Source organism: Drosophila suzukii, chromosome 2R, assembly GCF_043229965.1.
Source record: "Drosophila suzukii chromosome 2R, CBGP_Dsuzu_IsoJpt1.0, whole genome shotgun sequence".
Classification (NCBI taxonomy): domain Eukaryota; kingdom Metazoa; phylum Arthropoda; class Insecta; order Diptera; family Drosophilidae; genus Drosophila; species Drosophila suzukii.
In genome coordinates this window covers 7,190,603-7,215,661 of record NC_092081.1, presented here as the reverse complement: position 1 = coordinate 7,215,661, position 25,059 = coordinate 7,190,603, and the positions used below count along the sequence as shown (strand labels likewise).

The 25,059-nt window shown below is 46.9% G+C and overlaps 4 protein-coding genes across 6 annotated transcripts in view; all 4 read left to right on the top strand.

Moving 5' to 3' along the window:
• Positions 1–25,059, top strand: part of pk (prickle) — a 71,865-nt gene that overhangs the window by 32,402 nt on the left and 14,404 nt on the right. Inside the window, exons 1-2 of one of the 3 annotated variants that reach the window (XM_036814205.3) lie at positions 8,542–8,942; positions 14,256–15,593. The exons of the other annotated variants lie outside the window; for them this stretch is intronic. Coding sequence (XP_036670100.3) covers positions 14,491–15,593 — 1,103 coding nt within the window. The 5' untranslated portion in view covers positions 8,542–8,942; positions 14,256–14,490. Of the gene's footprint in view, positions 1–8,541; positions 8,943–14,255; positions 15,594–25,059 lie in introns of those variants that run through there. 3 annotated transcript variants of the gene reach the window in all.
• Positions 65–2,381, top strand: LOC108018014 (uncharacterized). The gene has a single exon (XM_017085372.4). The coding sequence runs from the start codon at positions 152–154 to the stop codon at positions 2,369–2,371; it is 2,220 nt and encodes a 739-aa protein (XP_016940861.3). The 5' UTR covers positions 65–151; the 3' UTR covers positions 2,372–2,381.
• On the top strand, positions 2,589–4,271 carry LOC108018017 (uncharacterized). Its single transcript, XM_017085376.4, has one exon. It carries the CDS (start codon positions 2,619–2,621, stop codon positions 4,269–4,271), a length of 1,653 nt encoding a protein of 550 aa, XP_016940865.3. The 5' UTR covers positions 2,589–2,618.
• On the top strand, positions 4,360–6,565 carry LOC108018016 (uncharacterized). The gene has a single exon (XM_017085374.4). It carries the CDS (start codon positions 4,360–4,362, stop codon positions 6,472–6,474), a length of 2,115 nt encoding a protein of 704 aa, XP_016940863.3. The 3' UTR covers positions 6,475–6,565.

The following is a 25,059-nucleotide window of genomic DNA, read 5'->3' as shown; positions in this document are numbered from 1 at the left end:
GTTATAGTTGCCTAGAAATTTAACAATAATACATAGCTGGCTTGGGTGCTTAAATTTGTCCTACTTTGAGTCTTGGAAACCCCGTTGACAAAAGATTCTATATTTTTATAACATTTGAAGTTAACATACTATATACCCAAACTCTCTGAAAATGGCAAACCACAGAAGAAGTTCACATTCGCTGGGGGCAGAGTGCAGTACCTTCTTAACGGGCTCCACGTTCACCAACAGAACGCCCGGTTCTGAGAATATTTCGAAATTCACACTGGCCAACATGGTGACGCTACCGTCCTCCTTGTCGCAGCCAACGACACGTTCATTTGCTCAGGCGCAGCTGAATGCCACCTCGCCCATGGGCAAGTACACGGAGCGCATGGTGGAGGAGATCCTGAACGAGATCTTCCAGGAGCGACGCGGTGAGTTCCCCGATACCTCCTCCTCCTGCCACCTGGCCGACAAGCCATGGCCGCGCGAGGAGCAGGAGCCGCACGTGGACAAACGCCTCCGCTACTGGAAGGAGGTGCTACAGCAGCGCAGGAAGATGCAGCAGCGCGTCCAGCGGGAGACGGGCAAGCTGGCCAGCGAGGTACTCTTCAACCGTCGCTCCACGCTGGACAACCGCGATGGGCAGACGGTGAAGAGGATCCTGGACTACGCGGATCGCATGGAGTGCGAGCGACTGATGGGTGCTCCAGTTGCCAAACTTGGCGATCGGCAGGATCCTTGCACCTGCCAGGTGATTCCCGGTCTAGAGGCCACTGCTCCGCAGGCTGAAAAGCTGGGCTACAAGGATGTGGAGATCATTGGTCTGCCCGAGGTCTGCAAGCGGGAGCTTCTGGGCAGGGATGCCTTGGAGCAGAAGCCTCCACCTAGCTGGCTCCAATCGGAGTTCCTGGACGAACGACTAGAGCAGCGCTTTCCGGCCATCCAAAATGTGGTGGAGTTCTTTCCCGATGTTGACGCCTTGCAGATTAAGGGCAGGGCTATCAGGAAGCTTATAAAGTCCCCAGATACAGTCCTTATGGAGGTGGACTCTCTCCACACAGTGACCAACAGCGACAGCCCTCCAATTTGCTCCGAGGAGTGCATCTGCGAGTCCTGTGGGGCCACGGAGGAGGAGTCTACGGAGGCTCCGCCCGTCGTGCCGGAAATTGGATTACGTGTCAACGGAGTGGACTACGTACCGGGTGAGGGAACCAGTGGAGGGATCAAAGACTGCTACGAGATCCTCACCCGGTTCACGTGTGATCCATTCCGGCGACGGCTTAAGCACGTCCTGAAGCTGACCAACATTGGCCAGCAGACGCTATCCTTCAACTGGAAACAGAGCACTTACTACTACAACCGGGGATCCTTGCTCCTGGCCACGGACAATGAGTTCCACTTTGACCTGGATGGCTTCCGACTGGCTCACGGTGAAACTCGGGACCTGGCCGTGCTCTATCAGCCACGAAAGGTGGCCATGACCATGGAGTTGTGGCTGCTCCAGGTGGAACCGCGTATCTTCTGCGGCCGCCAGGAATCTTTACTGCTCCGCCTCCATGGACGCTGCTCCCCGCCGGCGGACTACATGGCCAAGCTACTGGAGTGCCAGTGCGCCTGCATCTGCAAGTCGGATGCGGTGGCCATGGGCAAGCTGACCACACATCTGGGTGCACTGGCTCCCTTGGTGGTGCCTCCTCCGGCTTGCTGTCCCTACGATCGACCTCTGGACGATCGGGAGGCGTTTAACGCCCTGAATCCAGGATATAACTGCGTTCGCTTCGATGACCTGGAGGTGCTCCGTGGTTTCTATCATCGTATGAAGAAGCCAAGGGAGCCGCTGTGGGACCTACGCCTATCCACGATCAAGGACTACATTCTGCGTATGAAGAATGTGTTGAAGCGGGAGCAAATCTTTGCAGAATTTTCCGATCTTCTCTCTCCCCTGCTGGGATCCTCTTTGAATACCCCCTCCGCCCAGCGGGATGATCAGAAGCAACGTTCCCGGTTCATCTACGTGCGTGGTGTGATCTGCAATGGAATCGCCGAGTGGGAGGATCTCATGTACAACGTGCAGGACTCATTCTTCAAGCCGGAGTTACAGCGGTACTACCAAAGTTTGCTCGGCGAATCGGAAGAGGGCGATGGAGAATCAGATGGGGAAGAGCCTCATCAACCAAGGCCAATGACGCCCATCGACAAGGAGAAACTCATGGAAATTATCGGAGAAACGGAATTGGACGAGGAAAAGATCCGGGTGGCAGTGATGCGAAGCTTATACAAGTCTAAATACTTCCGGGACTCTCTCTACATTCAAACTTACTCACATCTGTGCAACATGTCGGAGGACATCGTGTCCGTCATAGAGAGCACAGAAGCGATCCCGTAAAGAGATTGGAAGACTTCAGGAAGGACTACAAGACTTTCGTCGCTTTGAGATAAACATGCACAAATCAATTGTTTTCATATTGCATCAAGTTTCCTTTCTAAACAGTAAAATCTGCTTCTTGATTAGACTATCCATATTGTGTTTCTCATCCACCATTCTTCCCTTTCATGTTACATACTCTTGCCTTTAAAGTCAAAACACTTATCAATGGTGACATATTAAGCCTCGAAATCAAAAAAATTATAAAATGTGCTCAAGTTCTACTAATCCACTGATCAAGGAGAATACGTATAACTCCGAGGGCAGCGTCCATCCTGATGGCTTGGCCAATGAAGTTATAGACAATATTTTGAGAGAGCATCCAGGGCGAGGTCTATACGAAGAGTCGTCCTCTTTTGGGTCCTCCATAAGTTTCCCTTCAAGAAAGTCTAAGGCCAAAGTGGACCGTCGTATGGATTACTGGAAAAACATGATTATTCAGCGTCGGGCATTGCAAGAGAGGCTACGAAATCAGTTGGGTAGAACTCCGGAAGAGATGCTATTAAATCATCAGGGAAAGGTAGTGAGCCATTCGGTGAAGGGCTTTGTAGAGACTGTAGGACTACCCAGACACTCTGCTGCTGAGTTGTTGGGAAGGGAAAATCCCAAGGAGGGGGAGGAGGACGATTGTTCGACAGAGCTACCACCCAAAATCTGTAACCTAGAGGTGGTGAGCAGGAAGTACAAGAAGTACTGCCATGATGTTGATGTTCCCCGCCCAATAGCAAATGTAAAGAACACCTCCACTGCACTCTCAAGGTCAAGTGGAGGAGGCGAGGTCGTCCAGCCGATACAGGCGATCCAACAATCGGCCACCGGACCGGGTGTCCGAATCAACGGAATCCATTACTGGCCCCACGCTCCGGAGTTCTCGCCCATTGTGGACCGGACCTTCACCAGCCATCCCTTCCAGCGCCACCTGCGCACCATCGTTCGCATCGAGAACTGCGGAAACCAAGTGCTGCGTTTCTTTTGGAGACAGGTCAACTACTTCTCGAACAACGACACCCTCATGGAACCCGACTCCGGGGACTTCGTATTCGATGTGGCCTCCTTCATGCTTTTTCCGGGCGAGTTACGGGAAGTTACGGTTCTGTACCAACCTCGATATGTGGCCATTGTAAAACAACGATGGCTACTCCTGACGACACCACGCATCTTCTTTTGCCGTCCAGCGGGTTTCACGCTGAATCTGAACGGTCGCTGTACTCCACCCAAGGAGTACTTGGATCGCCTGAAAATGGAGAAGCTCCAGGTGCTGCTCTATGAGCCACGTGTTCACCTGGATCAGCGGAATCCGACCCTCTGTCCATATGAACGGGAGCTGGAGGACCGAGAGGCCTTTGACCGGCGCAACAGGAGCTTCCAGTGCCGAAGCCACGAAGATTTTGTGCGTCTCTTGGAGTTCTACAGGCGAATAAAGCCTCTCCACTCAGTTTCCTTTACTCCTTGCTGGGATTACAGTGTCCACTCGCTGATCCACTTGGTGTGTAATGGCCAGGACACTCGCCAGCGAATTGAGCATCTTTCGGAACTAAGCCAACTGCTCGACGGCTTGAGAGGAACATCTTCATTGCCACTTGGCAGGATGGACTCTCCTGAGAGATTAAGGAATCGCTGTCACACTAAAGCCATCTATGTGCGTGGAATACTCGCCAGCAAATTAGAGGAATGGGAAGAGCAGGTGCACCTCTTTTGGTCAAGGGTCAGCAAAAGTGAAACCAAAGACTGCCTCCAGAAGGTCAACCACTTTCACCGCTTCAAGTACTTTCAGGACTCTATCTACATCCACTTATATAGACTCATTTGCAGTGCGGCCGAGGATATTGTGTCGGTAATCGAGAGCACAGCTCACATCTAGTTGTCACCGAGTATACAAATGTACATAAATAAACTGATCAAGAATAAAACACGTTAAAACATTTAAAAATACAATAAAAACTATAAAAATGGAAAGGCGCAGTGGACTTGGTTCGCGACACCGCTCGTGGATGCAATCCTTCCTAAAGACCGCACGATCCCACAAGGAACCCGAGTCCCAGAAGAACGTGATGGACATAAAGTCCGACTCCACCGCGCTGGAATTTCGCCAGCGCAGAAGCCTCAAGGACGTCAACGACCAAGAGGGCAAGAAAATACTGGACGACATAATCCAGGACATTTTCGACAAGAAGGCGGGCACCATCACACTGTCCGAATCGGAGTGTTCGCTGGACGAGGACATGCGGGAGTCCATGAGCATGGATCCGCGCCTCAAGCTGTGGTACGATACCCTCCAGAACCGTGCCACAGTCCAGGCGAAGATCCAGCGGAAGTTGGGCCGCCGTCCACACGAGATGCTGATCAACGTGGGCAGCACAGGGGCTCCTGGGGATCGTGGGACCGTGGAGCGTCTGCTGGACCTCGCCGGTCGCATGAACCCCACGACCTTGGCCCAGAAAAAGCCAGCAGTTCTTCCCGCCCATGTAGATTGCCAGTGCCGGGAACTGCCCGAACTTCAGGAGACCCTACCGCAGGCCGAGAAGAGCGGTCAAGCGGAGGTGGAGGTCAGTGGTCTGACCCGAGCCACCAAGCAGGAGATCCTGGGCACAACGCACCTGCCACCAGAGAAGCCCAGCCAGTGGATAAGGTCAAGGGTGCTGGAAGAGAGCATCGAGACTAAGAAAGGTGACATAAAACGCGTACTGCCCTTTTTCCCCAAGTTGGACAAACTGGAAGTGGTGGGTAGTTGTCCCATGCAGGATATCCTTCACCGTGACGACGACAACAAGATCGAACGAGTGTCCTGCAAATCCATTTTCAGTCTGAGCAGCACGTCGGAGATCCTGCCGGAGGATGTGCCAAAGCAGGAAGATTTCCAAAAGGCCGAGCCTGAACCGGAATCTTTGGTAGCTCGTGCAGCCGTCAAGATCAACGGCGTGGTGTTCTTCAACTCAGGCAAGAGAAGTTTGCTGCCCGACATTGCGAACGTCGCCTTCGAGTGCCACCCATTCCAGAATGAGGTCAAGGAGGTGGCTCGCGTGGAGAACGTGGGTGTCCAGGTGCTGACCTGCCAGTGGGCCATTGCGGATTGTAAACGTGTCGGGAAGTGCATTGTCCAGTGCCACAACTTCCTGATGTCCCAGACCACCTTCACGGTTTTTCCCGGCGAGGAGGTGGTGTGCCGGGCGCTCTTCCGTCCGCGGTTTTGCTCCCTGTTCAAACAGCGCTTCGAACTCCGCATCTTTCCCAATGTAACTGGATCAGCCAGAGGATTTTTTGTGGCCCGACTCACGGGAAGATGTGTTCCGGCACCGGAGTACACAAATAAACTAGAGAAGCTGCAGAACTCGGTCACTGATAAGTCCAAGAAGCGGATGGCCGATGACTTGAACCAGCTGCAGGCATCCATAGTGCCCCTCCTGCAGCCCCACGAGGTGGTCTGTCCCTATGAGCGAATCTTCGACGAGCGGGAGGTGTTCAATGCCGAAAATACGGGCTACAAGTGCGAACGATTCGACGACCTGGAGACCTTGAAAGCCATATACGAGGATCTGAAGAAACCAAGGGAGCCCGCTTGGGACCTGCGGCTGGAGACGCTTCTTGAGGTAATCCTACGGCTGCCGGACTCCAATGAAAGACAGCTGCACTTCGCAAAGCTCGTCGAGGTTCAGGAGCAACTGAAGCAGGGCGGAGGTAAAGGATCCCTAACTCACTTCAGTCGGAGTGATCAGCGGACTCGTTCCACGTTTATCTACGTTCGGGGCTGCATTGGCAATGGCATTCAGGAGTGGGAGGAGATGATGGCTTCGCTGGAACTGAGTGGCCTCCGGTTGGAGATCAATCGCTTTCAGGTCAAACAGCTGGAGGATGAGGAGAGCGCCTTGGAAGAGGAGGGCTACGAAGAGTCAGAACCGAAGCCCTGGATGCGTCAGCTGAGAAAGGAGAACCCCTATCTGTATCTCCTGAAGAAGCTGCGCTCCAGGAAAACCTACAGGGATAGCCTCTACATGCAGACATACTCCCATTTGTGTGACATGGCCGAAGATGTGGTCTCGGTTATCGAAAGTACCCAGAATGTTTAGCTTAGGTTTCAGTGTTAACTCCAAATTTAATGTGTCAGTAAGAAAAAACTCCCAAGAAACAACGAAAATCTCCCCAGGGATGGTCTATTGATTTGGAAATCTATTAGCTGGGGCGGTGTGGGAAACTATTTCCCTGCCTGTGGGGACACACCTGTGCCCCTGATGTGGCGCTAACTTTTCCCATTACGATGGCCCTTTATGGGCCAACGAAATTGCCCATTTCGCCAGGAGGAGGAACCCTGGGCCCACACCTCGGAATCCAACCCCCATCAAGCTTAATGGCGCGCAAATGTTGGCCGGAAAAGTTTCGCAGCCGACTTCGATTTGAGCTAGTTTGCTAGTTTGCATTGATTTGATGACACTTTGGGGGCTATTCGATTCCACTAATAAACGGAAAACGACCCGCCCCATCCCACCCAGAGTTGGCGTGTCAAAAAGTTGTCTGCATTTCGTGGGGCTGCTCTTTTGACATTCCCTTTCAACGGTGTCTGATGAAATGTGGCAAAGAACGAGGCCATTATGCTTGCAATTAGCCAAATTGATTTTGTGATAGCGTCAACACTAACCTTAATCCGTATTCTAAGTCTCAGTTCATAGCACATATCCATTTGTGCCCTTATTGGACTTTAACTAATCGGCTGTCATTTCCATTTTCGTTTCAGGTAAGACAAGTGATCAAGCCAACATAAGAAAACGCATCTGTGGGTAAGTCTTTGGTGGCCGGCCCCTCGGGAGCTTCACACGCCGCCAATCCACGATTCCAAATACCATAAATCATGCATCATGGGGCATTCCACGAGGTGTGCAACAAAAAGCGGCAAGCAGAAACGCAGTGTTTCCGTTCACACTCGACGTCTAATTAGCCCACAGAGCGCTCTGAGATGGTACTAATGTGCGGCCTAATGATCTCCAGTTGAAGATGCATGGTGACCAACTAACATGGTCAGCGGCAAATTAACCTTGAACCCGCAACATGGCCAACGCGGTTGACACCGCACTTTTTCTCATTTTAAAGCCAGTTTATTTTAGATGTTGTATGTCTTCTTGCAGAGCGACAGATAAAAGATGGCCTGGCCTCAATTTAAATTCCATAACGTAAATTTCTCTTGTTTGTTTTAGCATATAGAGACACATGTAATTTGTAAAAGTCACTTGATAATCACTCAACGGTTATTTTAAGAATCCTATTTCACGGTTACTGTATTGGAAAACCTAAAAGATATACTTTATTGGCCAGACACAGAAATGAGTATGAGAACTTGGGTAACTTTCTACTCCACTTTAGTCAGTTTCATCTAAGTTATTAAGGATCTAAAAAACGGTTATTAAAAATCCAATAACTATTTCTTTAAGACAATTTTTAAGGCTTTATGATTAGCTGAATTTACTTTAAAAACTTAGAAAAAATATTCATGTTTTAGTAGTGCCAGCGCTACGTCCAGCTGTTGGTTCGAATTGGAACTATTTCGAAAATAGGCTTTAAGAAATACACTACACATTTCTCTACATAACTTGGGTACCTGATGTAGAATGTACAATCGAGATCACATAAAGTAAAGTATTTTTAGTTGCCAAAAATATGAAAACTACTTATGAAGATTTTTTGCCCATGTTTTTATATTATACAGCAAAAGATTAGTTCTTTAATTTTTTTTGCCAAGTATCTTTATTGAAGATTTTAAAGAGAATGTAAAATTTTATGGGGAATCGTACATTCAATTCCCCAAGTACGTCTAGATTTATTAACAGAGAGTGTATACTTTTAGGATGATAATATAAGCATAGATGGTATCAAACATGTTTTGTGTTGGAGTTGCAGCTTCAGTTGGAGCTCGATATAAAAAGGATTTAAAGTTACTTTGAGCAAATTATATTTATCAAATAAAAATTAATGGCGCTTACAAATTTCTTCTAAGATTTCAAGTTATATTCAAATTTTACTTGGTAACAAATATTTTAAGCCTCATATATCCGATCCGAATAATACTTCATCGAACACGATCCACAGCCGGGGATCCAACCCCAGAGCGATCCACACCAGGAGAGGTTCGATCAGTCTGAAAGCGTTGTCCGTTGCGAGCGGTTTACACCTGGCAACAGGTGCGCATTGTCGTCGTAAAGTCCGCCTGATCGATCGATCGCTCGGTTCTTCGTCGATGTCGATTTTCGGTCCACGCTATCTTGCACCAGATCTGTCATTTACCGTTTTCCAGCCAAATGATCAGAGCAAAGTGCACAAAAACCACAGAAATGAAAAGCTGCTAACTGAATTTACAAAAATTGCAAAAAATAAAATTGACAAAAATAAGTGAAGTGCAATCAGAAATCCAGGGCGATCCCTATCAGGGCCAGGCCTTTTTGTCACCCGGCACAGAGCTCCTTCTTTGGGCCGAGTGAATTTATTTAAGCCAACTCGCGGAACGTTCAATTATGCTAAAAGCATGGGATAAGCCAAATGGCCAAGTGAGGTGCGATTTAAGCCAGGTCTTTGCCTGGGGATTGTCAACGCAGCGCATTTCGTTCGACATGGATACAAGCGGATACCCGAACTCCTCCCACAGATACATGCCCCCTCAGATACAGATACAGATACACATGCCGATACCACCAACAATAAAATTACATTAAAAAATCAAATGAAACTCGAGAGCGATTGATATGCGAGGCACAGGCGTCTGGCCGGCTGCCCTAACACAATATTTTTATGGGCTTATCGAGTGTCGAGAATCGGTTAGCTTAACCAGGGTGTGTTTGTTGGTACTTGGCCAATAATCCCATGACACAATGGGCAAACGAAAGAGTTGAGCAACGAACTCGGGGTACATATTCGTCAGTTCGCCGGTTTAATGGCTTTCATAAGCCTATGTCCATTACAAGTCAACTGAAGTGCTCAGCTTGATTTATTTAGATGCGTTAAGTTTTAATCGCCGTTCGCGGCGCACTTTCACCATCCTGCGGCAGCATCGCGGAATGAAGTCATAACCAAATAGGCTTACGACCTGCTCCAACACATAAAACATGACTCGTCTAGCCATAAAAACACTTGGTCGAAACCCGAAAATAATTTGATTACCGCGCAGTGCGCTCTGCGAGCGGCTTTCTCCGCTTGATCCAATTAGTAGTGCAGATATGGCCTGGGATCTGGAGACCTCGAGATCTTGAGATCTTGAGATCTGAAGATCCGAACCCGGCGGCTGCCACCCACAGAATTGTAATGAAACGGACCTACTACATACATGGCCTGCAATGTGTCAACAATGGCTTGTTAGCAATTGCCTTTGAGCCAACTCTCTGTGTGTGTGTGGGCTTCAGACATGGGTTTCGCAGCTGAAAACACCTTATTGACAAGAGACATTTGACTCGAACGTGTAGGCCGGGGTTGAAATTTATCTCCGATTTCTAATTGCCTGACATGCCAATTTGAATTTAAAGCGCAAGCGATAGTGGTTCTCAGTTAAAATTCCAGCGAGATGCATGTGTATACATGTGTTAGCCATAAAGCAGCAACGGAACACTGCAATTCACCATGGTCTTTTATGGCCCGGCCAACTAAATCAATTTTCGCACTGGCTCGACTTCGATTCCGGGCTTTATTAAGAAATTCTTCATAATTATGTAGCGTCGGCCGGCGGCGGTTTGAAATAAAACTGTTGTTTATGGCCGAGTTGCGGCAACTAGTTGGCTCAATTATGGCTCTGCTGCACCAACTTTCTCCCTCACTTTGGGCCAGCTGCCACGGCTGCTTAACCCCAATCGACGCCTCTAACTGACTAACTAACTGGCGTGTTAATTTGCTCACCAGTTTCCTCGGCACCAGCCACAACCATCCACAATTGCCGGAGCATGAAGAGATACCCAGATCTACTCAGTTTTACTCAGATTCCGAGATACAAAACAATCCGAAAGAATCCAGCCTCGGAATAGATTGGCCACTTTACAGTTATCGTTTAGGTTTGGTTTTTTGTTAGCATAACAAAGGTCTTCGAGTGGGTCAACAACCTAACCTTCGTTATGTCAATCTCCCTCGTTTGTCCCACCATTTGCATACTACACATGTCTCACGTCCATTTAAAGACGTAATTAAGGAACTATTTCTCAAGATTGGCCAGCGATTTTCGGTCATAAATTAATTAGGCCGCGTTATGAGCTTTTAAAGCGGGAAGTCGTAAATAAATATTGGTTCCGTCGTATATATATGCAACGCCAATTTGATCTATCATCCTGTCAGCTCGCGTTAGTTTCCCAACCATCTTCCAGGCCGATAAGAACGGGTTCCCCGGAAAATGGAGCAACGTTAGCTGGTTTCCTTCTCCCCGACGTTTTTTGATTGCATTTGACATTTAACACGAGTGCGCTGCAGATTAAACCGGCAACCGCCCACAAGGTTTCGGTTTTGGAGGCGTGCCCAGCTCGATTTTCATTTTCACTTTGTTTTCCAGTCTGGCAAAAATCAACCGATTTTCATGCTGCCTGCGATCGGGTTTTGTTTTTCATGTAAGCTCAATTAAAATTCGAGAAGGAATTCCTGAGCAGCGACAATCAATTCCAAGACAAAGGCCGTTTAACACCCCACAAGCGTGAGATTACAATCAAGCCCAATGAAATATGGGACTCAGACAATGGCTCATTAGATCGCTTGGCTTTCGGCCAAACTAGTTTGGCTGGCGGGCCTAAACTGTGTAATTATTACGGGTCGGCCCAGCCGCAGCTTTCAGAGGCTCGGAATTATAGTTCGGCCGTAAAATAGACAAACAAGTTAATCCATTAGCGAGTGAGACATCTTGGCTAGAACCGGGAAGAATCCAGCTATTAAGTGCATATATCTCATTGTTTCTTATTGTCTATGTGGCGGGACTTTCGTATGGTAATATCGGAAAATGTGCCAGCTGCCATTGGGCTATCCGACTGCATAATAAATTATGAAATTTTACAGTTGCAGCCGCGGCTGAGTGAGTTGTCACGTCTGCGGCTTTCTAAACCACTTAGGTAGGCAGTGATAAGTCCATAGATATGTCGGATTCTGTGATGCTGAATGGGATTCTTGATAACACGGTTTTCAGCCCGTTGAAAAGAGGTTCTCCGCGGCGGGGGCCAGAGGAAAAATGCAGCTCAAGTGGGCGCATTACAAAAGGTTGAACGGTGAATGGATTTAACTGCATGCCGGGAAAGTAAACCAAGACAAAGCAATTGACTTTTTAACCTGCATTTGTGTAAATTACACTCGGAGAAAAAATCTACATAAATAGCCATAAAATTAATTGCTCCTGTCTGCCATTTTCCACGCAGTTTCTCAGCCGCCGGCCATGAAAACTTGAAGCCCCGACAAATGCCCGGCAATAAAAGGCACCATAAAGCCACTTTATGTGTGTGTATGCCAAATGCAAAAAAAGGAGGGGGGTACAAATCCTGGTCAACTAGGTAATTCCAACTGGGGATTGATGACAGAGCCGCCAGCCACTCAAACCGAACTAGAGTCGTTTGGAAAATCACAAATAATAGCAACGTAAAAGGCAACTACTGTATTGCGGGGCATGCAAATTGCGCATACGCCTCGTTGGCACAGTCAGCAGTACGATTTCAATCAGCCGATGCCAGTGGGTCAGGCATTATCAGATATTAACGCCGGCAATTTGGCATCGGATGAATTACGCGACAAGCGTCGATGGCGTCACTTACACATGTCGAACAACCGCCATCAATAAATACTAACGGTGCCTCGCGGCATCAGACTTCCCATTCTATAACCCAACCGCACCACTCCATCTGGCCTCTCCAGATTTTCAGATCTCCAGATCTCCAGTCTTCTATCTTCTGTCTTGGATCGCCGGAAGTCTTTGTTTGGGCATTCGCTGGACCGGCTCCATTTTTGCCTTATGATTATTGTGTGATCGCGTTTTAATCGCATCGGAGCAGAGCAGCGCTCTTTGTGGCACATGTGAATCATGCGCAAGTGCCGCTTTTCCCATCCGAAGACCGGTTTCCCCCACTTACCCACTCATTGGGCTCTAATCACACCCGCTGTCTAACTGCAAATCTGGATGGGATCGCGTGCTGCGGCCCGACTTTGTTGCGGTTGGAAACCATCTTCCATTTCTGTGCTAGCCGGAAGCCAGTGGCTCTGTTTGGGCGGTTATGACTGCGATTGTTCTTGCTTATAATTCAATTAAGTGGATGTAGCTCTACTTTGTTGTGAGCCTCGAATTCCTTCCGCAAGATGTTGACTCTTCGAGGTGGAATGTTTACTCTTGTGTTGCTTGTTTGATGCATGCACAGGAAAAAAATATAATTGCCACTCTATTTGGATATCTTCAGTTTCATAACTGCTATATCTGAGGCATTCCGACATGAAGATTCGCAATAAAACATAGCTATCTGACGATTTATATAATAATATTATAAATATTAAATTAAATTTAAACTGGGTTTATGACACATAATTCAATATATTCCACATGAAGTTAAAAAAATCCTTCGATATTGTAAAAAGAAGTATTAGTTTCTTGAGTCCAAGCAATCAAATCCAAACAAGAAACACTTAAAACTGTCATAAATATCACCATAGCATTTGCTAAGGCTGTTTTCATGATTTTGTTCGGTTGGCACTCAAAATGGTTGACCGTTTAACTTTTAATTGAGTTGTCAATACCAAACCGACATCGCTCCGTTCTTCTACCATAGACTTGTGTACTTCTGATCTTTGATCTTTCCAAGGCTTTGGTAATCTGATAAACATTGCCTCCGCTCTTGATTGACAGCCTTTCCCTGGCATTGATCTCATAAATATGAGCCCAGACCTCGCTTTTTGTCGACTCCATTAAGGCGGTCTGCTGGCACTAAGCTAAAAGCAGCTTAATGCACTCTGGGATGCCCAGATACTCACAGATAGAGATAGAGATATAGATAGACAAACATACACAGGATACATATAGCATATACCATGCAGTACGTGGATGGGATGATGGTAAGCTGCAATTGCTGCTAAGGCATTTGGCTACCACTCAAGCAGCTGCGGCAGTCAGCGCTGATGATGATGAAGATGAAGATGAAGTTATTATTATCTGACAAGGGCATCGCCGCCAAGGAAACTGCAGTGAATCGCACTTAGCAGCGCTGTTTTCCACGTTTCCACATTTTCCACCGATACCTGCCTCAGAGGCTACGTGTCTGCCGTCTTTATTAGAGGCGTGACTAATCGGCCCGCAGCCCCGATGGCCAATGGATGATGTCTTATATTCGATGAAGATGGCCCGATGGCTGACTGGGTGCCATCATCATCTCTGCTTTTGGCCATTAGCAGTGGTAAGCGTGTACGCTTCGCTATTTGCCTTACATCCAATCACTATTAAGGGTTCAAGCTGCCAATTTCCAGTGTCTACACAAATTTGATTAGTTTTCCTTCTTGGGCTGGCGGCCTCAGCTTCCGTGTGCGGTTTGGGGAAAGTGTTAAATTTATGCCCCGGCGGTTTTCATCTAGCTCGAAAGTAAATTATAGGCAATCGATCAAGATGGTGGGCCTTTGTCTAGTGTCCAATTTCCAGTCGAGAAAGTCGAGTTTTCCTCGGGCTGTGTTTGTATCTGTATCGAAAGAAGTTGTGTTGAGCGGGCTCAGAAAAAGAAAAAAAAATAAAGTTTTTAAGACAATCAATCTGTGGAATTATCCACTTACAAAAATTGATTTATAAAAACCCAAACTTAAAAGGAAGTGCTTGTATCGATGGGATGTATTTAAAAAACCTACTGGTACTTCGTACAACTAACGAATCTATTTTATTTTCCGAAAGAAACCTTATAAAGTACAAAAACAAAGCGAAATAAATTTTCAAAGAAAAGTGTATAAACAAAACGCAAACAAGTAATTAAAGTTCCGCACGAAGCTGAATTTACTGCAGAAATTTTTAAACCGAAAAACAAAAGCAACCAAAAAAGCAGCTACAAGTACAGAATGTCATTGCTAACAAGAAAAGAGAACGAGAACTGAAAAATAATTACGGCCCGGGAACAATAATAATAAGCAACATGAGCAGCCTGACAGCAGGAGGAGGAGTAGCAGGAGGAGTTGCTGGAGGAGTTGCAGGAGGATCAGGGGCAGATGCTGCTGCCAGTGGCCAGGCCACAGTCACTGCCACTGGAAACATGGAGCCGGCGATGGTGCCACGTACCGCCAATTTGCTGGCATGCAAACAATGGTGGCGCGTCTGCTTTTTGTACGGCGACCAGCAGAAATATTATCGACAGCTCTATAGCAAGGCGGCGGCCCAGCGGCTGGCGGACGCTAATCAGGATCCCGACAATGGCCGCGATCGGGACTACGACACCGTGGACTGCGATCTTATCGCCGGGCAATTAGATGCCGCCGAGGATGCGGACGATGGCATCGATCTGGGGGATCATGGGGGGACTCCGAGGAGCGGTGGAGGCGGAGGTGGAGGAACGGCGCCATCGGGTCGTCCGCTCTTCCCGCTCTCCTCCTCCCCGCGACGGAGCAAGAAGCTCCTGAGATCCCTGCGAGCCCATGTCCGCGGGGAGAAGTCTGCCAAGTCCACCACCAATGGATCCACCAACGAGTCCAGCGAGATGACCCAGCGGAATGCCAGGGTAACCGTCCTCGATGATCCCTTTCTCTTCGGCATAGACGCCGATCACCTGGGCGATCTGGTGGTGCGGGGCAAGCGCTACAGTCCGCTGGATGCCACCGAGAACATGGCCAAGTTCTACGGGGAGCAAGAGGGAGCCACGGCCCAGGTCCTGGAGATTATCGAGCAGGAGGAGGATCCACCAACGGAGCAGCAGCAGGAGCAGGAAGCTCCCAAGCCCGCCCTGCCGCCCAAGCTGAAGCAGCAGCGCCCTGTGCCACCACTGCCACCGCCACCGGTGAATCGGATTACCCAGGTCCAGGATCAGGATAGGGACCCCCAGCCTGCAACACCACAAGTGCCCCTGCAACCCCTGACCGCCGGCGATCTTCAGTTTCTGAACCTGAGCCTGCGGCACCGCAGTTTACCGCGCAGCATGAAGCCGTTTAAGGATGCCCACGATATCAGTTTCACTTTCAACGAACTGGACACGAGCGCCGCCGCAGCGGAAGTGGCCACAGGAGCCGCCCAGCAGGAGTCAAATGAGTGAGTAGCCTTCCAAGTCCATTTGTCAAAAGCCATTTGGCCGCCCTTTCTCGGCCGCCTTTGCCCACTGCCACTGCTGCTGACAATTCAAATGCATAAGTTTTGCTGGCCCAATGATTGATTACCAGGAGCCAGGAGTTTAAGAGGAGTCTCGGGAGGCAGGAGACAGGAGGCTGCAACTTGTTGCGCAAGACGTTTGCCGAGGCAGGAGTCAATGAACACACATTGCGTGTTCTGCGACCAAGACGAACCGCAAGATACACGCAACAAGCAACATCCAGCCACTCGGGCAACTTGTTCTTGTCTTGGCGGCCTGAAACCGAAACAAAACCCCCGGAACAGTGGTCACACCCCCTGCGGAAATCAGAGCAGAGAAAGTGCACTGTGGCCTCTTAAGAGCTACTCATTTCGGGGAGCTTAGAGATATTCTGTAAATTATAGAACCTTGCATATCATAATATCTTTTCCGAATGCTAGTTGCTATTGGAAAAGTATCTTTAGTAGTGTATAATGCCTCATTTTGCAGTTAGCCTTAAGAAACACATCCAATTACATCAACCTTAATGGGAAATGATATTTTGATGGTTTTGTTTGTTTATGTGAGCAGAGATTCCACATACCACTGATTGAAGAAACATTGAAATGAAATAAGTTTAAATTTAACTAGTACCAATGTATCCATTTATGTTTACAATTTTTCAGAATATTACTAGGCTGAAGGATTTATTTAAAATTCGATGAGGTTATAGATTGTTTAGGAATTTAAAAATTTACTTGGAAATATTAAGCTCATAATACATTATGACTAATATCTAAGTCTAACGAGTTTCTGAAATTTTTCGAAAACCATTTACTCATTTTTTATAGAACCACCTTAGAGGATATATGCTACATATCTATACTACATACAAGACTAGGATTCAAATTTTAGTCTGTAAGGCAGGCAAATTTCAGCTTTCATCTGCAACCAGTTCCATAACCACTTTGCCCCAGTGTGCCTCTGGTTGAATGTCTGGTTTCGATGCGCTGCGTTGCACTCTGGTGCAGAGATCCCCCGTTCCGAACCCGTTCCCCCGGGTTCCCGTGCTCATACGCATCACTCACGTCGGGGCTCTGGGGCTCTGATACTCTGAGGCTCTTACTGTGGGTCTCCACTTACGCGGGCATTCTCGGGTTACGCATACGACGCGGTGCCTCTGGGCCGGCGGCGCACAAACGACAACTGCCATAGTGTGATTTACCAGGGGCCTTTGTCCGTCCCTCGCGGGTCCCGATCTTTGGGCAGATCGGTGGCAGCGGCAGATATAGTATACCATATACTTGCATATGGCTGGCGAGGAGCTGGCGCAATTCCAGTGCTCTGCTCTGGCGAGCTCCGCTTTCATGTCATGATTTTGCATAATGCCATGCAAATATCGGGGGCCCTAAGCCTAAGTTATTGTGTTTTGCGAATGGCAGGCACGCAGCTTATGAAATATGGCCGGCGATTGTTTTCCCTCAGCCGCATGACATTTCCTCCTTTTCATTCTGCCAGGGAATGGGAATCGCAAATGGGGAGCGCTAAGTTGGGTTGGGTTGGAAAACAATATTGGCATATATTTCCATGGACATTTAAGGGCTTTGATTTAGTATGCAGGCCTTTGGGAGCAAACAAAAGACTTAGGCAACGAACTCGCTGCTTGGGAAACGGAGTAGGAGAAAGAGCCACAACTCAATTAGCTGTTGGCCAAGCTCATCATGGCGCTGGTGATGGCAATGAAGATGATCAACTTTGGCAACCACAAATTAGAGGCCAGAGCCACGTTCGGGAGCTGCATTGGCAAACGGCCTGCTAACAGGAACCGCCAGCGATACGAAGCGATTCCAAGCGATTCGAAGCGATTCCAGCAAGAAGGCAATCAAAGCATAATTAATAATAATAACAGACGCCGTTTTGATGTGCCTCTGACACGGTCTCAACCCGATCCGTCTGCAATCCGGTAGCCACACGCGATTCTCCATTCTCGGTTCTTGAATCTCCCATATCCCATCACCCATCTCCCATCTCGATTCTCGATGATTCTCGCCCAGAAGCCCAACGGCTGCCATCGATGAGTCGAGAGTCCCATCCCACCGCACTCGCATTAGTTCCCAGATCTATGCAAAACTGTGGATTCCGAATCTGGTTTCGCCTGGGCTTTTAATTGCATGGGCCCCAGAGCGCTTAATGAAGATATTAAAAAATTGCACTGCAATAATTTCTCCAGCTCTGCGCCGAATGAATGGCTTCTGGTTTGTTCACATTCTGCGTTGGCAATTAACTTGTGTTCAGCCCGTGTCTAAGCATTCAATTCAATCTTAACTGCCATCGAGTGCCGCATAAATCTCGAGAGCTTAAGCGGGATCCTCGTCACGGCCTGCGTCTCCATTTCGCGTTAAGGGGCTGGATCGGGCGGGGACACATTTACGACTTGTTCGGCAGTCAAAATGAACAGAAAAACAAAAACCTATGAACAAGAATTTGCTTGGGAAATTCTGAAAACCTCTCTACACCACCGACCATCCTTAAGCCTTTGCGGCAGTACTTAAATTTTAGGGTCCGCTGAGGGAGCAATATGTTGCAAGGAAGTGCTGATTCTAGGGATGGCAAAAACATGTATATTTCATGTGTATTTTTAAATATATTTATTATTCATTGGTATGACGATGAAGAATGTCATAAAAATCTCGGGTAATGCTAAGTGTCTTCAATACTTGATTACAATTTTTTGAATTACTTTATTGAAATAATTTAATATTATTCCTTTAGTCAAAGAAGGATATCCTAAGAAAAACAAGTATACCACATTTGTATTTGATGACTCAGAAAAAAGCAACCGCTCTCTCGAGCTCAAAAGTAAGCGAAGATTACTTCAATCTCAAGTTCTCTAAATTGAAAATCAAAATGGACCTTCATAAAAAATATAAAAACACTTCATCTCGAAAAACATTCCTTTGATTCAAGATCGTTTCTTCTTGAATATTTAGAAGTGGAACTTTGGATATGATTAAATTTTTCTGGATTTGATGCATACTTTGTTTCTATATACTAATACAATATTGTCATTGTTCAATTTGTGTCCTATCTTAAAGTTAAATTAATTAAATTGTTTTCTAACTTACAATTATTTCGATATTATTATACGATACTTGCAAACATCTATCCATACATAACTTAGCCATCTCATCTTCAACATTTCCACAACAGCAACTCCATGACCATAGAAAACTCTCTTGGCCCATTAATAATGATTTTGGTCTTAATTAACGATGCAATACATATAAAAGACAAATCCCATCTTTTCTACCATTTCCTAATTTACTATAGATATGATAAAATGTTTTCAACATCATTTGTAAATCGATACTTTTGTTTCCCATGCATCACTTGGCCGCTCATCTTCAACATGGCCGCAACAGCAGCTCCTCCATTATTGCGAACTCTCTTGGCCCATTCATATTGATTTTGGTTTTAATTAACAAAGCCATTAGGGGCACTCGCCTGCGAGCCGCAAATGCCGCCGCCCCTGACAAATGCCACGAATGCGGCCCTGCTTTCTGGGGGCGTGGCTGCGGCGCTGACTGTGTTGCAGATGCAACTTAATTGCAGCAGCAAAGTGCAGCCAAAGCGACGCTGATGGCGGCGGCAACTTGCATGACTTGGCCCAGACAATTGGCCAACTGGCTCGGCGCTCTGTGAGCCAGGCTAAAACTCCGCTTTTTAAACGGCGCCAGAGAAGTGCGAGACAACAGCGACAACAACAGCGACACAGCCTTGTGATTTATTTATGCATGGCGATAAAATATGATTTTGTTTTCGTCATTTTTTTTTTGTTTAAAGTATTTTTTACATGTACGAATGGTACATATGGTATATTGTATATGGTTTGCCTGCCTGGTAATGTGAAAATAAACCAAGGCCATTAAGCGTCTCCGCTCATGTTAGCCATGCTAATTGCCCAAAGTGGCGGGCGGTCGGTGGGCGGGGGGCGGTGCTTAGGCCATGTTTATACGCATTTATGGCCGGCAGAACTGCGTGGCATATTAATTGTGTCTTGGGAATTGTGTTTCCCCTTTTGGCCGGGCCTTTCTCAGGCCTCTTAAGCCGCTGTCAAAATGACTGAAATTGAAATCGGTTTTCGTTGGCCCCCTTGGCTTGTCTGCGCCCACATCAAAGCGATTCGCAGTGGATCAGCATAGGTTTATAAACGATATGTGTCTAACATATAGGTATACATATGTCAAAACAAGTGCGTTGGTTGGGAAGGGATTTTCGGGATTAGTTTAGCCGAAAGTTGACACTTGACTGACAGATCAAGACAGACACGGGCAAATTCCTGGGCCCAAGAATGTCGGGAATTCCCCCGCCCCCTGGAAACTAATTAATAAAACATTTAACGCACTCACACAGACACGCAGGGCAATAAATTAAATGCTCAGGGGGGTTGAGGGGGGATTGCAGTGGAGAGGCAGTCGCGTAATTTTTATTGACAGCTTCACTTTTTGCATTTAAATTGCCTGCATGCCACTGGACAACTAGCAACCAGCAACCAGCCACTAGCAACCTGCAACGTGCAACTTGCAACCTGCAACATGCAACAGAGTGGCAAGATTCCGCCTGCATTAACACTCTTTGCATTCCTGCCTCGTTAGCTCTTGAACTTGCCTTCAAGCGGGTTTTCCAGCGATCCACTAACCGCGATAAGGGGGACGAATTATCATTGTTCGGGACGAGAGTGAGTGGGGCCTAGAAGGCGGAAACTTAACAATTTAGCCGCACTTGTATGCTAATCTGCCGGATCGCCAGAAGTCGGCTTTCAGATGACAAATCGGCGGAATTACCAGTCTCATCGCCACAATGAAAGAGGCCTTTTTGCCGCTATTAGCAGGCAGGTTGCAACCTCCGATGCAATGTGCAATGTGCTGCATCATTTCACTGTCAGGGCATCTCATAAAATGCAATTAGCAGCTAATTATTTTTGCCATGTCGCCAGTTGTTGCCAGGTTGTCAACGAGCCTCCGAGAACAGTTAGTGCAAAAGTGCATTTTACCGTTCTAACTTTTTGTCAAACAGCGAGCCAAATCAAAAGAAGGAATCATAAGTCGATGCACAGAATACCCTGCAGAAATTAAGAAACCTCATGTAGGCAATTATGCAACGCATCAGAAGATAATCCAGCGCTGACAGAGTTCTAAATGGAAAATCATAAAAAAACAATGCCATGAAGATTACATATAATCCAAAGGACTTACATTTTTCAGTATACAAAACTCCCCATAACCCTACACCGAGTGTACTTATATTGAGGCGTTTAAAATACTACTAAAAGTTAAATAGGTTTATATTCCGTTCTGAAATAAAAACTTAAGAACTAAAATATTGCAAACTACCTTTATATTTGCTACAACTTTGAAATAAAGATTTAAATAAATACTGCTAAACAGTAATAAATATTAGTACCATATTTGGACAGTTCCCATTTTGACTTTAGCTGTACATTTTCAAAAAAAGTAATCAATTTATTATACATTTATGTGTCAGAAAACCATTTTTCACATTCTTTTTGGCCAAATCCCGCCATAAAACGTTCTGTCTGATTAGATCAGTTTGTTAAAACATAACTCATTCTAATAAAGCAATTACAGTTTCCAATACCGGAGATACCACGATTGATTTACTCCCGCCGAAAGCAATCTTTGACTCCACTGCCTTTTAGAGTCAGAACTAATTCCCCGTGGAATTGGTCAGTTGGTGGCCAAAACCCAAGCACTCTGCACACTCTGTTTTCGGCCAACTCTGAACAACTTGCGCTCTCTGCGTAGGCAGACGAACACAATTTCTTTGCTGCTGGTTTTGTTAATGGCCAAGAAATTAGATTCCAATTTCAGTTGGCCATAAATCAAAATAAGCCAACATGCAGCAGCAGGAGCAACAACTGCAGCAGCAACTATGAAGTTTGCTTTATTACGGTTAATTTGTGAACAGTTTTGTTGCCATGCCAGCCACATAAATCAAATCAGATTTGGTTGGTGGGGCTCGATGCCGACATGTTTTAGCATCCGAATGTGTCATTAATAATTACGCTTTGAATGCAGTTTTGTTGGTCCCCGGATAAGCCTTGATTTATGCCCCAGATCACACGTTTTCCGGCCGTCTTTCGAGTGGAAATCTCACTTAGTCGGGCAAACAGTCTCTCGAAAAGGCGATCTACTGACCTTCAGGGCTTCGTAGATACTAGATGCCACATTCTCAACGAGGTCTGCCAACACTCGAAGCGTGATTTCCTTCGCTCGCCGTGTTTGCTTAGCGCTGAATAAAAATCAATCAGTGCCAATTTGTTTACCAAATCATCATAAAAACCGAGGCAAGCCATAACCCCGGTCCCAGATAAAACTACTCAACCTAACGGATGCGTCCGTAGGAGAACGAAATGTAATTATGGTCAAAAACAAAATTGAGCATAATCACTCCAGCAATAAAGGCAGCATTAATGTATAAAAATCGAAGCATCAAACAAAAAAAAAGTCGTAGAAAAAACCCAAAGACGACAAGGAACAAAAAGCATGGAGCAAAAAACACAGCCAAAGACACGGCTTCAATTAAAAAGGCAGAAGAGGAAGGGGTTTTCAGGGGCCAGGGAATGGGTAGACCGAAGTGGAGAAAACAAGTTCATAGACCAAAGACAACGACCGCAGAAGCAGCAAAATCTCCGGATGAATGCCGTGGGCCCCGACTTGGAACACACACAGCCACGGATATATGGTTATGGTGTGGTATGGGATGGCATGGGATGGTATGGGATGGCATAGGGATCTTGAGTAGGGGAGTTCGGGAATGGGGAACCAGCAGGCACTACCTGGTGGGCGACCCAAAACAGCACACGCGTTTTCCAGCAGCCTGTGCTTTGATGTATTTGCCACAAAGTTCGCTATTAATTGGCCGTTGCTCGAATAAAAAATAATGCCTTGAATCAATTACCCTGCAAACAAATTGGAACTTCTCCCATCACCGCCTTTAGCTCACCGAATTTGCATTGATGATGCAATTTCTCTTGCAGCCATTACGAAAGCGCTGTTCTTGCACAAACCTGATCGTGGTGTTTCCATTTTGCCAGCGAAGAGGGTTAGGATCGCGGTCTCTTGAAGATGGCCAAGTGCGGATCGGGATGGTCGGAATGGGGGGTGGGGGGTTTTGGCTCTGTGTGCCGCTTAGCACACAAATTGCTGGCATAGTTGCTGTTTGCAGCTGTGAAAATTTGCACGCTCGGCAAACAATTTTCCTGCCCGTTAGTAGAGGGGCAAAAAAGAAGATCGTCTGAAATGTAGCAGCAGCATATGTATTATATTTGCCGCCTGCGATGAGTGGCAATGTGCACTGGCCGCCCGAACTTTAATTGGTTTAGTTCTGCTTAAAGAGATAAGCCAACGCAATTCGCGCCATTATGCAACTTTCTAAACGGGCAAATTAGTACAGTCGCCGCCGCCTTTAGCACGAGTAATTAGTGCCCGTGCCACTTGGCGTATGCGTAATAAACGCACCTGGGAGTGGACCACACGCAGGTGGGAAGCAGACGAACGCACATACCTCTACCGACTGGCATTCTTAATCAACTTTCAGGCTGGGCGAGAACAAAAAACCGTTTGCCTGCTGCCTGCCAAAGTCAATAAAAATGTCAACACGGCAAATGTCATGTTGACAAGGCAGACAGAACAAAACGTGCTGGTTCTGCGGCTGCTGATCCGGTGGAAAAATGCCAAGTGGTTCTGGGTTCGGAGTTCTGGGTTCTCCACTCTGCGTTCTGCGTTCTGGGGAATATGGACATTCTCCCCACATATAAACTTTACGAGCTTTTCCACCGCTCCTTTCTCCCGTCCAGCTATTTTTATGGACAATTCAAAAATCGTTTATGACAATCGCACCGAACCCAGTGGAGCTGGCAAAGCTTTTTAATAAAAGTTTGGTTGCTTTTGTTGCTGCTCTCTCTCTGTCAGGGATAGTAAAACAATAAAAGGATATACGGACAGGTAGAAAGGGGACTGGTAGTCCTGCCACATAATTGCTGTCCAGCTGAGAGACGTCGTAAAACTAAAAGCAAACAAGTCTTAATGGTGCGACACCTGTCCCTGAACTCACAAGAGGCCATACAAGCAGTCCTTACAGAGTAAAAAATGATATAGGGGAAGCCTAAAGCGTAATTTATATATAAGAAATCAATTATTGAAATCATCAAACTACAATGTTATATTCTATTTCCTGAGAATTTACCAAGTACCATGTAATATTTAAGGAATAATTGAAAATTTTTAAATCATTTCACAGGTGATAATCCATTTCAAGCCTTATTTCTCTCCGTGTAAAAGCAAGTTGGAACAGAAGTTTCGCACCGGGTTCCCTGGTGTAACTTTCGCTGCGGATACACAAGTATTAGCAGGCTTATATATACCTACACGATTATTTTTCGGCTGCTCTTCCGACATTAACCCAAATCACACAAATGACTTGAGAAAACCGCACACAAAGTGCCAAAGTGATTTGGGGCTAACCTTTTGGGCATTGTGTTCGGTGGTTTGGGGCCCCGAGATATCTCTGCATACCCCCCCCCCTATTTTTTTTTAGCCATCACCATCCGCTAAACTGTCTTTAGCCGAGCATTGAGCCGTCGCTCATCGCTCAAGCTCTGTGGCAATTTGTCAACGCGACCGCCGCATAATGATCATTCATTTGGATGCCAGATAAGCGCAGACGGGGCTAAATATAGGCACTTGCCGCAGATCCCAGCTGCAGCTGGCCCCTCAATGGCCCCTCCTCAATGGGCCAACTCTCTGTGGATCTGTGAACTAGTTTTCCAGAAGGGCCTAGACGGGCCAAACCAGTTCTCTGGGTCAACGACTGCCAAAGTAATTGAGTCGGCGACCGCAGAACGGGGCCCTCTGCTGTCGATCAATGCAAATAGCGCCAAAGGCAGCTGTTGGCCAGGCCAAAACTGGCGGGCTTATTTCTGCAGTTCCTCGAGTTTCTTCAGTTCCTTTAGATACCATATGTATATGCAGCTCCTGTTGCTGCGGGACTGGCCAACAATGTTGCGCAACATGGGCCACATGCACTTTCCATTTTGTTCTCCCGCCTTAATGACTTCATAGACCTGTGCCAAATTGAAACTTGCCACAATTGCTTTGCCAATTTCACGCAATTCGCTGCAGTCAACAATAAATTTGTGCTGGTCCAGGCCGGAAAAAAAGAGGGCCAAGAAGAAATGCAGGTCGCACAATAAATTCGCCAGGCAGACCCACAGGCTCCCAGGCGAATTTATAGAGTTTAGGCACAGTTTCGCCTGGTTTTGTAGACGGTTTGGTGGGGCCCCGAAGTCGGGAACTGGTAATTTGAGTTTGAAAGCGGCTGATTTGACGGCGGGCAACACTTTGCAATCGGGGGTCTCCAGCTGCGATA

Excerpts from the sequence above, each read along its gene's own strand:
- LOC108018016 (XM_017085374.4), top strand. The coding sequence starts at position 4,360 with ATGGAAAGGCGCAGTGGACTTGGTTCGCGACACCGCTCGTGGATGCAA.
- LOC108018017 (XM_017085376.4), top strand. The coding sequence starts at position 2,619 with ATGTGCTCAAGTTCTACTAATCCACTGATCAAGGAGAATACGTATAAC.
- LOC108018014 (XM_017085372.4), top strand. The coding sequence starts at position 152 with ATGGCAAACCACAGAAGAAGTTCACATTCGCTGGGGGCAGAGTGCAGT.